General features: G+C 40.1%; 1 protein-coding gene across 3 annotated transcripts; it reads right to left on the reverse strand.

Annotated features, from left to right (window-relative positions):
- Nucleotides 1-496: 496 nt before the first annotated feature.
- On the reverse strand, nucleotides 497-16470 carry fbxo18 (F-box DNA helicase 1). Of its 3 annotated transcripts, none has more exons than XM_053344216.1 (21): nucleotides 16135-16470; nucleotides 15442-15604; nucleotides 14429-15039; nucleotides 14174-14310; nucleotides 13779-13926; nucleotides 12923-13104; nucleotides 12755-12826; nucleotides 12466-12557; nucleotides 11888-12056; nucleotides 11616-11808; nucleotides 11405-11492; nucleotides 11221-11310; nucleotides 10989-11125; nucleotides 10045-10141; nucleotides 9768-9934; nucleotides 8304-8379; nucleotides 7761-7955; nucleotides 5679-5804; nucleotides 5316-5422; nucleotides 1861-1995; nucleotides 497-1045 (listed from the first exon to the last, which is right to left on the reverse strand). In XM_053344216.1, the coding sequence occupies exons 2-21, from the start codon at nucleotides 15497-15499 to the stop codon at nucleotides 878-880; spliced, it is 3048 nt and encodes a 1015-aa protein (XP_053200191.1). In that variant the 5' UTR covers nucleotides 15500-15604; nucleotides 16135-16470; the 3' UTR covers nucleotides 497-877. The 3 variants fall into 3 exon arrangements, with proteins under 3 accessions (XP_053200191.1, XP_053200190.1, XP_053200189.1); XM_053344215.1 differs by having other exon boundaries at nucleotides 15437-15604; XM_053344214.1 differs by having other exon boundaries at nucleotides 14429-15042; nucleotides 15437-15604.
- Between the last annotated feature and the right edge of the window lie 95 nt (nucleotides 16471-16565).

The raw sequence follows: 16565 nt of genomic DNA on the forward strand, positions 1-16565 counted from the left end.
TCCTGTTTCCTGTCTATTCCCTGTCCATTAAAGGCAAAAAGCCCAAAAAAGAAATACTAAAAAAAGTTAAATTCCTGTTTCCGATACGTATGTGTATGTAATATGTCTTAATCATGTTTGGCAGATGTGCTGAATGGCTTTTTGTTTCAAACTTGTCTAAAAAATGTTTCAGGCAGTCGATTGTTTTCAAGTCAGCTGATTGTTAGCAGCTGTTTGGCAGCAAGAGAATGAACAGTAAAATCCTCAGTGGACCTTAAAAAGAAGAGTATTGTGAATGCTAAACTACTCCAAACTTATATTTTTCTTCCATTATCACAAGACTTTTGCTTAATCAGTAACAGCTATATTTATGTAATCATGAAATAAAAAGTGACCTTTACCTTGTTAATCATTTCCTCTTATCATACACACCTGTTATATATCTTTTGGTGGTATATAAAAGATATCAGATATGTATAAAAAAGAAAGAGGCTCAGAAGAAGGACACTGGTTTCAAGTAAAAGTAGCAAGTCTGCTTTTCTTTAGTGTTTGAATATTTTACAGGCAAGCTTTTTGTATACAGCAATACAGCACACATTGTTCACACAGAGCTGTTGATGCTTTTTAAAAAGGCATCTCGTTTTTATATTACAACAAGGTGCTTGTAGAGAAAAATACAAATAAATTAAAACTGGAAAACACGGGTCGGTAATCATTGAGCAATCATCTGTTACAAAACATTTTCAACATTAAAAAAACAGTTTGTGGTCCGTTTCAGTGTCTTTAGGTAACGTCGTTCCTGGCTGCTCATGTCCTGCTCAGCTATTACTTGACAGAAACATGAAGTAAGGCTTATTATGGAATGGGTTTTATTTTCGGATCTTCAAGTCAAGCAGCATCAGAGGAGTCCCAGGAGCATCACGTGGTGTGGCCCAAGCGGCATCTCAAATCGTTCTGGTATTGCTGCCATCGATAGCACGTCGTCTGTCATGAGGAAGGCCATTGGTCCGATGCGTGTCCACACACACCTCTCGCACAGCGGGCCGCTAGCAGACTCACCATCAGTCTAGACACAGGCAAGAGAGGAACACTTACAACTAATACAAATATTCTGTTTGATTTTTAGTTGTTTTTTTTTTAATCACAGTCTTCTATGTTAATGACAAGATCTGCAGTTTTTACTACTGAGGGAACAGTAAATAGGCTTGTCACAATAACTAGTATTTGTTGGATGATATATTGTGCCAGAAATAATTGCGTCATTTAAAATCATTTTATACCACTGATATGATAATGTAATAGTATAATAATGCAAGGGGGGCAGGGGCTGGGATTAGAGAGTGGGTGCTTCTGTAAAATCACAGACTGCCATTAGGGGCTGGGAGGTGTTTAACTTTAATTCTATATACCCCAACCGGTCGAGGCAGATGTCCGCCCACTTCTGAGTCTGGTTCTGCCTGAGGGTTCTTCCTGTTAAAAGGGAGTTTTTTCTCGCCACTGTTGCTCATGTGGGAATGTTGGGTCTCTTTAAAGTTAAAACCTGAAGAGTTCGGTTTAGAACCTGCTCTATGTGTAAAGTGCCTTGAGATAACTTTGTTGTGATTTGGCGCTATACAAATAAAGATTGATTGATTGAGATTGATAAGCAGCGCTGCTCGCTTCAGCAGCCTGCACTCAGGACGTACACAGTGAGGAATGGGACATGAATAGCCTCTTAGCTGCTAATGTGAAGTATGGCAATATTGAGGTCAAAAAATGACAGAGGTCATGTTCATGTATCATACAATAAGTCCATGTTTAGACATGATAGTGTTGGTAATTACGTTATTGTACAATAAGTCGATAGTTATTGTGACAGGCCTAAAGATAAAGTATTCTTACATATTTCAGCTTTTTCCTGCACATGATGAAAGACGAGCCTGGTGTGATGCAGTTGGGACAGTTTCCGATGGAGCATGGGAGAGGCGTGTCCACCTTCACCAGGGTGCTGGGCATCTCTGACTTCAGGAAGTATTCCTGAAGATAACAGCAGGTTTATAACATATAAAGTAACAGTTGAGCCAGCCTCTTTTAAAATCAAATCAAAAAAATGCAGAATATATTTCTATATCCATATGCATTTATTTCTGTCTTTGGGAGGAAATTGAAGACAATAGTGAGTCTGTGTGTTTGATATCAGGTCAAGTTGACTCTGTTGCAGAAAGTGCTTGAGGATCACTTCCTGCGGAACAATACACCACAAGCATATTACTGTGTTATTGCTCATGCTACATTAAGTCTGGTTTCTCTGCAGCAGGATGAGGTGGGTGTGACAAAGAACGCTTTCTACTGTATAATGCTCTGCACAGTGTTTACCCAACATATACACTGCCTGCAGGCCAAAACACATACATGCTGACAGTTTAGATACTTACAGTAGTAGCAATGATAAAATATGTCATATGTCATATAGTTTGTTCCATCATTACTTGGAAGTTTGAAATTTCTGAGATCCCAGTCAAACATTTAAACAGGAATGCCCTGAAGTCACTCACTTTTTACTTTGTACCTGATCACTCATTGGCAAAAAAAAAAATCAATACATGTACATTACTTTACAATTCTACATACTGTACCTTTAACTAACATGGACAAAGGTCCTTCTTAAGTAGCATACTATAAGCAAACTATTAAGATATATTAATATTAAGATCCTCTAACATGTCTCATCCTTCTGGACAGTATTACATTTAGTATAAAATTGTAGCACATAGCTCACAGTAGTTCATACATGTGTTGATGTAACTGAATTCCTTCCTCAGGCTAGTAAAAGGTGTGAACATTTTTGCCCTGAGAAAGCATGTTAATGCATGTTCATTACCAGTGATGTGAGATGCATGATTGAACATACTGTTGATTTATGGATTAATATGATGCGTCATGTCTGCCAGACGTATTTCATGCTGAACTGATTATAGTGTGTTCTCCTGTATGCTTTGAATGTTGTTACTTTCTTGCACGTTTTCATTTTCTTTCATCTTTTTTTTTGTATTGCATTTTGGTATAATGTTGTGGGGGTTTTCTAACTCTTTTTGTTATTCTTTGTGGACCCCAGGAAGAGTAGCTATTGCAATTGATAATGGAGATCCTAATAAAATAAACTAAATAAGCTAAACTGTTGTACTTGGTGAGGAAACCTGCATGTCTTCTAAAACAAAACCTCAAATACAATATATGAGTGGTTAACCAATGGATTGCTCACCAACATACCAGCTTGTTCCGTGTGGTTCATTTTTATCCACTTCCATTTCAAATCCATGTATGACTCACAGTATTGAGTTGGGCCTTTTCTTCAGAATTGTTAGAAGAAGTTAGAGTTTTAAATAACCTGCCTAGAGGAGAACAGCACACACAGCAAACACTGCCAGATGTTTGTTGGTTGCCATGAAAGGTTTTTGTGATTTTTGATCTCTTTTGATTTTGATCTCCTGACTTGTCTTCTAATCCCAGCATGAGGTCTATAAATGGGTTTTTTTTTTGGGGGGGGGGGCTGCAGCATAGGTCCCTTGCCAGAATCGAACCACGGACAGCTACCAAGGCGCTCCCTATAAATGTTTCAAGTCAGATGTTGGCTGGATTGGAATTTTGACAGCTGTACTTTGTGTTAGCTGTAGAACAATAGCAAATAAAAACCTCTCAATTGAGTCATTTTTATATAAAATCTTTTCCAGACATTCGCCTCAATAAACTGTTCTAAGCAAAACACTTTCAAGTTTAAGTTATTTGGGCCTCCCCACTCTCTTGCCTTCAAGCACTGGATTCTCACTTTTTTGGTGGCACACCTTTAGTTGGTTTTGTCTTGTTTTATTTTAAGTTAATGTATTGGCTTAAGTTTTTGGTTAATTTGGCGGCTTTTGTGACTTAAGCTAATTTTGCAGGTCAGATGTTGTGTAATATATATATGGTTCTTGTGATGGATCCGACTGTAAAGTTGAAAGTGTGGTCTAAGTCCTGCGAGGAGGTGTAGAAGGAAGTGCTGAGGCTGGTCCCGGCATTCCTACGTGCTCCACTTAATATATGCTTGCTTTCACCGTGTGCTGCTGAATCACACTCTCTCTGTCTTGCATATGTTTCTGTATCTGTTGGAGTTTTTATTTGTTTGTTTCGGTTTTTCTTTCTTGTTTTTTAATTATATGTAAAATATGTGTCGTATCCTGCTAATCTCAGTTCATCAATAAGTTATTTGTTTCATCTCATGACATAAGTATGAGAGTGAAAGTCTAAGACGGGAGTGTGCGTGTGTCCTGCTTATTTAAAGCTAATTTATTATTTTATGCTGCAATCTTATATTTAATGCTCTATTCTAGCATTTTATTTATGTCTTTCTATTTTTCTGTACTTTGTTTTTATTATTGGGGGGAGGGGGGGGGGGTTAATTGTATGTTTTAATATTTCTCAAATTACATGTTTTTTTGTTTTATGTAAAGCACATTGAGTTGCCATTGTGTATGAAATGCGCTATATAAAGAAAACTGCCTTGCCTTGCCTTGCCTTATAAGTATAAATGTGTGTATGTATATATAAACAGAAGTGCTTATGTCTGTGTGATCTACATCAGGCAGGCTAAAGGTTGTCAGGGTCAATTGCACAAAATCATGATGGCCTGGTGGGAAAACTGTCCAGGAAACTGCTGATTCAGGCTTCGAGGCTACCATACCGTAATAGTCCATGGTCAGCTTTTTGCTCTTTTGGTTTTTCTTCTGTCCTCATTTATAAAAAGTCAGAATTCCACAACAGCTGGGCCACAATGTATCAAATGTAAATTATAAGCAATCTCTGTAATCCTATAATACTGCAAGATTGCCCAAGTGTAAGATTTCCTGTCTGTCATTCCCATAGGACTGACCTATCAGTGATTGTGCAGGAATTCCATTCGAAGTACTTAAAGCACTTAAAATACTTAAAACACTTGACACCACATAAAAATTTGAAGTTAAGCAACCACAGCTACTTACATGGTACAGACTCAGATTTCAAGTTTAGTGGTTCAGAGTGCAGGAAATGAAACTCCTCAGCGTTAATGGAATTAATGCTGATAAAGAGTCACTGTACAGGCTGGTATAAATATGCAAGATAAGGGACTTTCAGGACCGCAGCTACATGCAAAAAGGTGTCAGATGGAAAACCAGAAAGAAGGAGGCAGTCATTTTTAAAAAGGACACAGGATACCGACTGTTTATGTTGTGATCATGTGTAGGTATCAATGTAAAAACAGAGGCATTTAGGGTCAATGAAGTGTTTGTGCGTGTGTGTGTGTGTGTGTGTGTGTGTGTGTGTGTGTGTGATCGTGTCCTTACCCCAGCTACTGTGAGAATATGGTGGATGTTCTTGGTGATGATGAGCGAGCTCCTGGCACGAGTTACTGCCACGTACAGTAAGTTCCACTCATCGTCTTCAAATTTATCTAAGAAGGAAAGAAAAAGAAAAATAAGAACTAAACATGTTTCCCAGAGGAACTATCAACAGTAAAAATATTCAACATTTTGCAGCATTTTGCATTCTAAGCTAGCTACTCAAGAACCAATGGACCAGAAGGCGTATGTATATACACTAGGTATACAGGCAGAGGTTACCATAAGAAGCTCTACCTAAAAAAAAAAAAGGTCAAATATAAGTTAAAAAAAAGCTATTAAAAGACAGTTTTGTCCAATCAAACGCACCGAATGCGAAGGCGGGATGGTGGTGCAGCTCATGCTTGGGGGACGGGATCTTGGCAAAGTCATCGGAGACCATCACAGTGTCGAACTCAAGACCTTTTGCCTTGTGAACCGTTCCCAGGATGAAGTCTTTATTTTGGCAGTGAGCATTGACAAGAGGGACATGTTAATGGAAAATAAGAAAAACTACTAAAACCCAAGAGATTACACAATTCAAACAAATTAATTAATTAATAAAATAGTGTGATTTGATTTGATGAAAAAGCATTAAACAGCTGCAGCTCGAGTTTTAACCAGAACAAAGAGATCAGAGCACATTACTCCAGTTCTCAAGTCTTTACACTGGCTCCCAGTCAGCTATAGAATAGATTTTAAAGTTCATCCAGAATACATGAATGACATGTTAGTAGAATATAAACCCAGTAGAGCTCTGAGATCTACTGACTCAGGTCAGATAGTTGAGCCCAGAGTTCAAACTAAACATGGTGAAGCAGCTTTTAGCTGTTATGCTGCACACAACTGGAACAAACTACCAGCAGAACTGAAATCAGCCCCAACAGTGAACACTTTTAAATCCAGGTTAAAAACATTTCTCCTCTCCTGTGCTTACGATTGAGCTCTTCTAAAGCACTTTACATTTTAATCTTTCATTTGCACTCTATGTCCTTTTAATGATTTTAAAGCTAATTTATTATTTTATGCTGCAATCATTTTATTTATGTCTTTCTATTTTTCTGTACTTTGTTTTTATTATGGGGGGGGGGGGGGGTAATTTTATGTTTTAAATTTCTCAAATTACATGTTTTTCTGTTTTATGTAAAGCACATTAAGTTGCCATTGTGTATGAAATGCGCTTTATAAATAAAACTGCCTTGCCTTGCCTTGATTTAAAATATATAGAATATAACAGAGAGAAACAGACCAAACTGGAAAACAGTAGGAAATGAAACCGGAAGGCTTGCTCATATTAATAGAAAGAAACAGAAAGCAGAAGGAAGCCAGTTCATTTATTTTACTTTTGTAGGCAAGGCAGTTTTATTTATTTAGCACATTTCATACACAGTGGCAACCCCCCCCCCCCCTTATAATAAAAACAAAGTACAGAACACTAGAAAGAGAGAAATACAATACTAGAATAGAGCATTAAATATAAGATTGCAGCATAAAATAATGATTTGCTTTAAAATCATTAAAAGGACATAGAGTGCAAAATGAAAGATTCAAATGTAAAGTTCTTTAAAAGAGCTCAATCATAAACACAGGAGAAGAGAAATGTTTTTAACCTGGATTTAAAAGTGTTCACAGTTCTGCTGGTAGTTTGTTCCAGTTGTGTAAAAGCTGCTTCATCATGTTTAGTTTGAACTCTGGGCTCAACTATCTGACCTGAGTCAGTAGATCTCAGAGCTCTACTGGGTTTATATTCTACTAACATGTCATTCATGTATTCTGGACCTAAACCATTCAGTGATTTGTAGACCAGGATTAGGGTTAGTCAGTGTAAAGACTTTAGAACTGGAGTAATGTGCTCTGATCTCTTTGTTCTGGTTCAAACTCGAGCTGCAGCGTTCTGAATGAGCTGCAGCTGTTTAATGCTTTTTTGTGGGAGTCCAGTCAGAAGACCGTTACAGTAGTCGAGTCTACTTGAGATGAAAGCATGAATCAACTTCTCCTGGTCTGTTTGACACATAAAACCCTTCACTCTGGACTCTGGATATGTCCTTAAGCTGATAAAAGGCTGTTTTAGTGATTGATTTGACATGACTGCTGAAAGTCAGATCTGAGTCTATCAGCACGCCAAAGTTATAGTTAGTCTAATTCACCATCTCGTGCTTATCTCTTTTTTAGAAAATGAACCGGAACCAGGCATGAGGTGGTCAGATTGTGACATGATAATGTCATTTCCCTTGAAACTGAATGTGTCATTTGGGTTTTAAAAGGAAGCCAACCACCCTAATACAAACCATTTCCTTTAAAGGTTATGTGAATACATTTAATTTGAAATACCACATGAAGTAAACACTATACAGCTATAGGTGTGTGTGTGTGTCTGTGTGTGGGTGTGTGTGTGGGTGTGTGTGTGCATACCTGCTTTGTACATGTCATTTTCGAAGCATTTTTCCAGGCACGTCACCAGGTGTGGGATGCGACCTCTGTATCTTTCCACGGTGAGGAGTTTGCCCTCCAGCTCGTGATCCTCTGTCTGCTCTGCGTACGTCTTCAGGGCCTCGAAGCGATGCTCTTTTTTTTTTGCGAAGGAGCGGATAAGTGGATCCTTGATGGCTGCAGCGGAGGAAATTCAGCAACAAATGTCAAATGGTCTTTTGTTGTTGTTGTTGTTTTATTTTTTTTAACTCTCTTGTCACTTTTGCCCTCCTGGTCTAAGTTTGACTGTTTATAAAAGCATACGGTTTAAATTATGACCCAGTTCTGTGTTAGAAGAGATATGTTGATGGATTATCACAGACTGGTATGGTATATGTCAAAGTTCAGTCATTATACTGTTTTCAAATGTTTTAATGGTGGCACATAATCACGCCTGTTATCCCTGGGTCAATTATGAACTGATAACAACAGGAGGGTTAAACACATACATCACAAGCTAGATTTGTGCATTTATAGGAATCTCACATCTTATTTGATAGTGTGCTCCTTGCATCAGCTTCCAAATGTCCAGGATCCTGTCAAGGCCAATACCTTTGACACCCTGTAGGGAAAAAGTTGAACCCTTATTGATCAATGTGCACATTTAGAAAAGATTAAACATTTCCTCCTGAACTTTAAATGCCTTCTCCTGCCTTTAAAATGAAGTGGAGTCCTGAAGTGGCCAAACAGAGGCAAAAAAAAGTATATATTAATGTCACATTTTAATACATAACTTAATGGTTCATTTATGGCACATGGGGTAAGTGTATACTGTATAGACAGCCAATACAAAAGAACAGCCTGCTTCAAGTATCATGTGTCAGAATGTTCCTAAATAGTCAGAATAGGAAAATAGCATAATTTAAATAGGATGGAGAAGGATAGGATGCAGAGTATAAAGTCCTGCTATTTAAAATGTACTCGGATAATAAAGAGATTCTGATTCTAATAACAGGATACTGAATGGATTTTTGTCGATGGCCACTCCGGGACACCGTACTTTTCCTTTAACTTGACACATTTTCTCACTTAAAAAAAAGAAAAAGAAAAAAAGAACAGCAGTGGTTGAATGTAAAATATGCTTGCTACTCCTTCTTTCCAGATGTGTGTGTGTGTGTGTTAGGGTTGTGAACTTGTGAACGATAAACAGATGCGACCGGATAATCGGTTCAACAAGTGAGAGATACGGCTGCGTCGGTAGCAGCCTCCTCAATCGATACGAATTAGCCATGAAGTCCTAGATGAATCGATTGTAGAGTCATGGATCGGGTTTTGCGAGACTTGGAATCGGTGAGAGCTGAAGCTGTCCACGAAACTCTGTAGCTGCCTAGCTGATATTACCATGAGTGATAAACAAGTTACAACACGGAAAATGGAGGAGGTGAAGAACGACAGCATCAGCCTCAGAGATGGAGGTGATAATATTGCACCTTTGTTATCTATCAGGCTGCTCAGGCTGAAATGTTGCACTTTGTTGTGACTATTCTCTGCTACTTTTACCTCTGGAGTTCCCATCCAATGACTCAGCCAGACCTTTTTTTTGGTCCATGTCTAAAAATAAGGACCTTGACATGTGATTTTGTTGTTCTGCTTTTTTGTTGCCAGTGCCATAAAGCCACAATGCTTGAGGATATGTGGTCTTTTACATATTTGAAAAGAAAATATTGCACTGTCACCTTTATAGAATTGGCTTCTTTAGTTTATAAAACATCTACAACAAATATTAACCGTAGAATCGAATCATATCGTTCTTACACTGTGTTGAATCGGATCAAACCGTCTATAATAAAAAGGATATCGAATCGTAACCTGTGTATCTAGATGCATATGGAATTGTTTATCACAGAGAGTGTGCAACCCTTGTATGTGTGTGTGTGTGTGTGTGTGTGTGTGTGTGTGTGTGTGTATGTGTGTGTGTGTGTGTGCGCGTCAGTGCGTGTACACACTCACTCCTACGTAGTGGATGCGGCAGTTTGGGTTGACATCGGTCAGCTCAACTGCTTCAGTGAACATGCTGGCGTTGGTCCTCGATAAGACGGCCGTCTTCCCCGGGCGACGACTCACACCCGCCCTCAAAGCTGTTTTAACCTGGTCTGCAGTCTCATCAGACACACTGCCTGTTGCACACGAAGACAAATCAACGAAATAATGATGTAACATTCATTTCCAAGGAAGAAAATCCATGCCTTTTTTAATGAACCTTATGGTAGAATATGGCAGTATTTACCTTTCTGTTTCCCTCCTACTAGAATCTTTTGAACATTCTTGCACACTTTGAGGATGGTGGCACCGACAAAGGCGATCTCGGCACCGAACCGGAAGCTCTGGACAAAGACAAGCGAAACCTTTACGATTACTGTGAGAAATGTATACAGAATGAAGAAAAGGAATCTCTGTGTTTAAGTTTGTCCTTTGTGTATCTCTTTAACTGCTCATCTAATATACTCTACGCTTAGAAAGGGGAGCACAGTGTAGAATTTGGTCTCATTTCTGACCCCATGTCCAAATAGAAAGCTAGTTGTTGGAGCACAAGCAGCACATCCGGCATATGAGTAATGTACATTACTCACACATTCTGGGAGTGCTCACAGCCTAATATGCAAGACCAAAACATGTGAAAAATGTCCATGGGAAGTTCCAAACTAGTTTTTCTCATGTGCTCAGGGAATGTGGTCATCGTGAAGTGAGACTACAAATAAACAACACAAACCTTTGGAGCAACTAGAGGCATAGCAACCAGAAACAATCTAAGAACCCAATATGATCAATCCACTTTCTTAAATGAAGGACTTTTTTAACTTTAAATTAGAAAACAACATATATTTTAGGGCTGGGCGATATGGACAAAATCAAATATCACGATATTTTAGATCAAATACCTCGATATCGATATTACAACAATATTGTAGAGATGACTGTCAATGCTTTCACAAAACATTTACACTATGAAATCTTTGATAAATAATCATCAGTAATGTGGATATAATGAAAAAGTGAGTAAAAGGTAAATAACAGAACCGTGAACCATCTGGTAAATTCAGAAAATCACATATTATACTGTCATGCAATATTCAGTGTATGAGGAAGCTGTGGTTTGGAGAATCCCCGCTTTGTTATTTGGAATAAGAAGTAGAGGTTTGTTTGTGTGTGTGTGTGTGTGTGTATGTGTACCTGTGTGAGGTAGTAGATGTGCGTGTGGTCGACGATGTGCAAGGCGTTGACGGCTCCTTTGAAGGTGTAGATCTGCTGGTGGGGATCTCCGACCAGGATTTTCCCACATCGCTGAGACAGCATGACGTCCATAATGGCTGAGAGAAGAGGAGAGAGAGAAAGTTGAACAAAAATAATCACAGTCATTATGTTTTTTACCGGGAAAAAAATGGTACAGATCTGTATGACACACCTGGAGTACAGTCTTGAGCCTCGTCGATGAAAAGGACATCGAATTGGTCTGATAGGCGGGGCTTTTGGAGCTGCCATAACTTAAGGTAACCTGGAATGAAAAGTCCCATTAAATTCCTGGGGCATTCCTTCTGATAGAACACAATTACTGACCTTTCATTTCACCTATTTCCTGTTAGCCGTACCATCGTGGGTCAAGTAGAAGGCGTCGTTGTCTGTCTTGACTAGTTCCTTCATTTTGCTCCAGATGTTCTCTGCGTCACGGACAAAATACTAGAATTTAAAAACAGAAGTTTACGAGACAGCTTAGCAACAAGAGGGTTAAAAAACCACAACCACAAGTTTCAGTTGATGAGTTAAAGGTTAGGGTTAAATACATTATTGTTCATACAGTACCGGTTTTTCATATTCAATGACGTCTTTGGTGGGGACGTGACTAATGCTGATGGTATCGTCTGCTGAAGCCATGAAGGTGTTGAGGGTTGTGGCTACGACTTTAGCCTTCTTGAAGCCGCCGCGGCCTTTAGGTAGGACAGAGTTGATGGCGAATGGCTTCAAGTTAGGGGTCAGCTTCCCAAGCGATTGATACCTGCACAGACAGAGATCACAGAGGTATGAGAAATGATGCGGTTTTACCATGAAAGATTAGCTGCAACATAGATTCTCACCTCCTTCCGACGTCTTTGAAGGCCAAGGAGTGGACCGTCTTGCAGTGCACGTTGCGGGGGAAGCGGCGCTGCGCCTCGACGGCCACTGACTTGTTGAAGGCCACGTAGAGGAAGCGGAGGTGCGGCCGCTGCTCTGCGTACTTCACCAACATGGTCGTCTTGCCCGTACCTGTGGAGAGACAGCACGGAACCTTTCAGACATGAATTCACCACAGACCATCAACATTTATAGAAACACTACACTCAACATTTCAAACTTTTCAGACACACGTTTATTTCTACTTGTTAAATCTATGTTTCATTAACTTCAGAGCAGCCATACCGCCCTGAAGAAGTCTGTCATGACATGGTAGAAAGAATGTAGATTTTGTTGGCATAGACGCCTTTATTTATCAGTAGATAGACAGGAAACGTAGGAGAGAGAGGGGTGTGTGACATGCAGCAAAGGACCTCCGATCGGGATTCGAACATGGGTCGGCTGCGTATATGGTATGCGCTCTAACCACTCGACCACCTGCGCGCCCCATAAACTCAACTTTACACAGACACTCTTTTGTCTTTTACTTTGGCTGCCATACCTGCAAAAGCCATGACTTTGACCACATGGTCCTCCTCGATGTCGTGACAGAGGATCTGCTGCTGCTCCTGGGTGAGCTGAATCTGAGTTCGGCTAGCAGAGACACACAAAAAGATGCCTCACACACATTTCTAAACCTTTGCAGACATATATAACTTCAGCCCTGTTTATCTACAAATCTATTGGCTATTCTACAAACTTTCAACAAGTTGAACTTAGGAAATCCTGACTAATGACATATTTGTTGCGGCTCCAAAACAGTTTACAAAAGCAGGAAATTTGAACCTCACCTGCCCTCGGAGCTGACAGGAAAGGGCCCGTTCTCCATCAAATGAAGCACATAGTAGATGTTGTAATGCAACCTGAAGAGGCGGGAAAAGAAAATAGGCTTGTGGGAAGTCTGACGAGCGTGATGACTGATGAGTGAATATAAAGAAGATGAAACTTGCAGCTCTCACCTCTCACTGATCTGAACCTTGCCCCTCTTCATCGCGAGCAACATCATGGCCACGTGGCTGAGGTATTCTGTGATGGCCGTGTACGACATACAGCCGGAGAGCAGAGACACCAAGGCCTGTACGTCACCCACACTCTCGCATAGGATCAGTATGACAGCCATGGCCGCGTACGGGTTGGGACCCTAAGAGTCACACATACACTATATGAAAACCTTAAAAGTTCTATAGAAGTCATGTACACACTGTCAACCGGTCCAGTGAAAGAATGATGACAGCATCCTACAAACATCTGGAAGGACATCACTATGAGATTATCAAACAGAAATGGAAATGAACCATGCTCTCCTCATGTTTTTTTGTGACATGTTTTAAGGCGTATATAAAAAAGTGTCAAAGTTATGTTATGATATTAGTTGTAGTTTTTTAAAAAAGTTTAATTATCTTGTTAAAATCCTCCTTCTCCCCCACTAAAAATTCAGAATCTATAAATATGCAAATGTATTTAATTTAATTTAAAGTTTAACTGTTACAAAAAAAAAAAAAGTTATCCTGCTTATTGGAGCCTATCCCTTAAAATCTGATTTCCAATGAGCACACAGAAACATTCCACTTTCAGACTCTGCATATACATCATTCTGTACAGTGAAGCTTGAACCTTCACCCTGTGAGAGCAAGAAGGAACACGTCTTTGAGTGGAAGGGGATTTTAACTTAACTCAAGCTGAAAATAACATCCACTTTTAAACCCCATTTACACTGTATGATTATCAGGTGATCTTTATGTGTGTGTGTGTGTGTGTGTGTGTGTGTGTGTGTGTGTGTGTGTGTCTGTGCGTATCTATGATTGAGAAACAAACCTCAACACTTAGGTTTATGCACTCTGGGACCTTCGGAATTCGTAATCTGATGGAGGCTTCTGCCTGAGGGTAAAGGCGATGTTTCTTAACACACTCCAGGACGTCATCTGGCCTCACACGCTCACCCACCTTATGCTGGGCCATTACGCTGAACAACACAACATGGACAGGATCATTACCACAGTGAACATTTAATAATAATAATAATAATAATAATAATAGGTGCCAGCCTTTCCAAACTCTTGCTATTCATCCACAACCTCAGATTTGATCCAAACTGCAACCAGCTTTGTTTTTCTACAACTGGCTTGCTACATCTGAGGTTTTGCTAAAGAGGTTTTTCCTTGTCTTTGTTGTTGTTGTTGTTTTTTTTTAAGATGAAAATGCTAACTTACACAACAAAATTTCGTATGGCCTGCTGGGAAAGTGCTGGGTCTGTTATGCCGCTGCTCGTCAGGGAGGAGAAGACCTCCAGCACTGTGTACTTCTCCCTCATCATGAAGCGATGGTATTGTTTCTTGAAGGGCACGAACTGCAAAAGAAAACACACACACACACACACACACACATCAACAAAAGCACACATCCCTTTTACTACCCTCAGCCATTGCTGCTAATATAACTTGATAGAACTCTGTGGTGTGTTTAACCTTGGTATCCTTGACGATGTTACTCCAGCGATGGCAGACGCGGCTGACGTTAAGGTAGAGGTCCCTGGCAGGCAAGAGGCACAGTACCTGCCTCAGCACCTCCTCTGGAAGGTCATCAATGCAGCCCTGTGGCTGCAGCAAAACTCTGCTGCTGCCCAGGAGCCCAAAGTGCTCATCAGGGAGGGGCTCAACTTCCTCTTGATTGTCAAATTCGTCATCGTGCCCGAACATCTCTGCCGTCATCCCCTCCAAATAGTCCACCTCCTTCTTATCTGTCTCAGTCTGTCTCAGCATTTTTTCAGCAGCTAACAAAGTGAAATCATCAATCTCTTCTTCTTCCTCCTCCTCCTCCTCCTCCTCCTCCTCCTCCTCAGGGTCGGGAGGCATCACAGCAGCTAACAGGCTGACATCATCATCGGTATCGTCATCATCCTCCTCCTCTTCCGCAGCATTTGATTTTCCTCTGGGAAAAACTTCTCCATTGAGTCCATTAGTGCAGGTTGAGGAGCAGGGCTGAGCGGATTTTTGCGGGCTAGTACGGATGACTCCAGTCACTGAAAAGAAGTCATGGATGCCCTTCTGCTTCCCTGCAGGACTTCCTGAGGCAGATGCTGCTGGTAAGAAGACAAGAAGAAAACTAGATTTAGTTACTGAATTCAATTTTATGACTTCGAGCTTCTTTTACTGGACAAAAAATGTTTTCAAGTACACATGTGGAGAAACAAGTGATGAGTACGTAAACGGACTGTACTTATATAGTGCTTTTCTAGTTGTTAAGACCACTCAAAGCACTTTTACACTACATGTCTCATTCACCCAATCACACAGGGTGTTAACCTGCTAATCAGGGGTTAAGTATCTTGCCCAATTGACATGTGGACTGGATCAAACCGTCAAACTTTCAATTGGTGGACGATCACTCTACCTCCTGAGCCACAGCCACCTTATCTTATAAGTACAACTTATCTTATCAAAGTGTTTGACAGTGTAAGGTTTATTGCACATTACCACACTTCCGTCTCTTGGTGGGAGTCCTGGGGTAAAGCCCCTGGTTTGGGTTACGACTGCCATGCCCCTGGTTGATGGTTTGGGGCAGGGTGAGGGCGCATGTTCCCTCTGCCTGTCGTCTCAGTTCATCACACTCCTCTGCGTTCAGATGCCTCCTCTTGGCCTTCCCTAGGAAAGCACACAACATTATGTCATGTCAGCATATTCTACCTATACAGTATTTCCTCTATTCAGTCCTTAATGTGTGAACTTCATTAGTATTTATGATAGTGGTTAGTTAACACGTTAGCTCCCCCTTTTTTATTGGTATTTGTTTGTTTGTTTTGCATGAATGTGTACGAGTATGTGTAATGACTTTATCACGTTGATAAATTGTTTTCATGCTGCTGTTTAGCACCTTAAACTGTGTGTTAAAACTCATTTGACTTTATTAGCTCACCTGCAGGACTATAAAGCTTATCATTGTGGATATTTATAAAGTTTATGGTCCAAACGTTGTGTGAAAGGCTGTTGCATGCTGACCAATAACATGTACTGTATAAAACGAAAGTAAAAATCCTCCCTTTAAATCCACGGAAATGAGCAACTTTAGCTTGCATATTGCATAAAAAGCAGCGTAGCATGAAGCTATTTTAAAACAATTTGTCTCCCACATGCATTATACTTAACTACAAGCCTTAACTTTACTGTTATTTTACCTTTAGCAGCCACCTCCATCTTCGTATTCAGTGCATCCGTGTTTTGGTGCGAAAGCCACGTAACTTGTAATGAGTTCAGTTGAAGTTAACCAGGGTCAAGTTAGAAAGTTAGCACACATGGAGTCGTTGCATTACTCATTAGTTTAACTTGCTGGAAAAACAAATGAACCTTCACGTTTATGTTGGTAAAGTTAACGATAAACAACTGTTACCAGCCAGTTTAAATGTATGCTAACATTACTGCGACCACCAATATTTCAATGTGCAGGATAACTTAATGTCCACTAACGGTCTATCGTCATTGACAGTATTTAAACGGTGTTAAACGTGAGCATATTTCCGTTCAGGTGGATAGAGACAAGACTTAGAAACACAAATAAACGTTGTGGAATTTTGTGTGGGTGAAGAAGACACGTGATTGGCTGGCGCGT

This window comes from Scomber japonicus, chromosome 23, assembly GCF_027409825.1.
Source record: "Scomber japonicus isolate fScoJap1 chromosome 23, fScoJap1.pri, whole genome shotgun sequence".
Lineage (NCBI taxonomy): Eukaryota > Metazoa > Chordata > Actinopteri > Scombriformes > Scombridae > Scomber > Scomber japonicus.

What these genes read in the sequence shown, in the direction of transcription:
- fbxo18 (XM_053344214.1), bottom strand. An exon ending in TCATTGAATATGAAAAACCG is followed by an intron (nt 11,493 to 11,615) that starts GTACTGTATGAA and finishes TTTAAATTCTAG; the next exon opens with TATTTTGTCCGTGACGCAGA. An exon ending in AGCACACTATCAAATAAGAT is followed by an intron (nt 7,956 to 8,303) that starts GTGAGATTCCTA and finishes CCTCCGCTGCAG; the next exon opens with CCATCAAGGATCCACTTATC.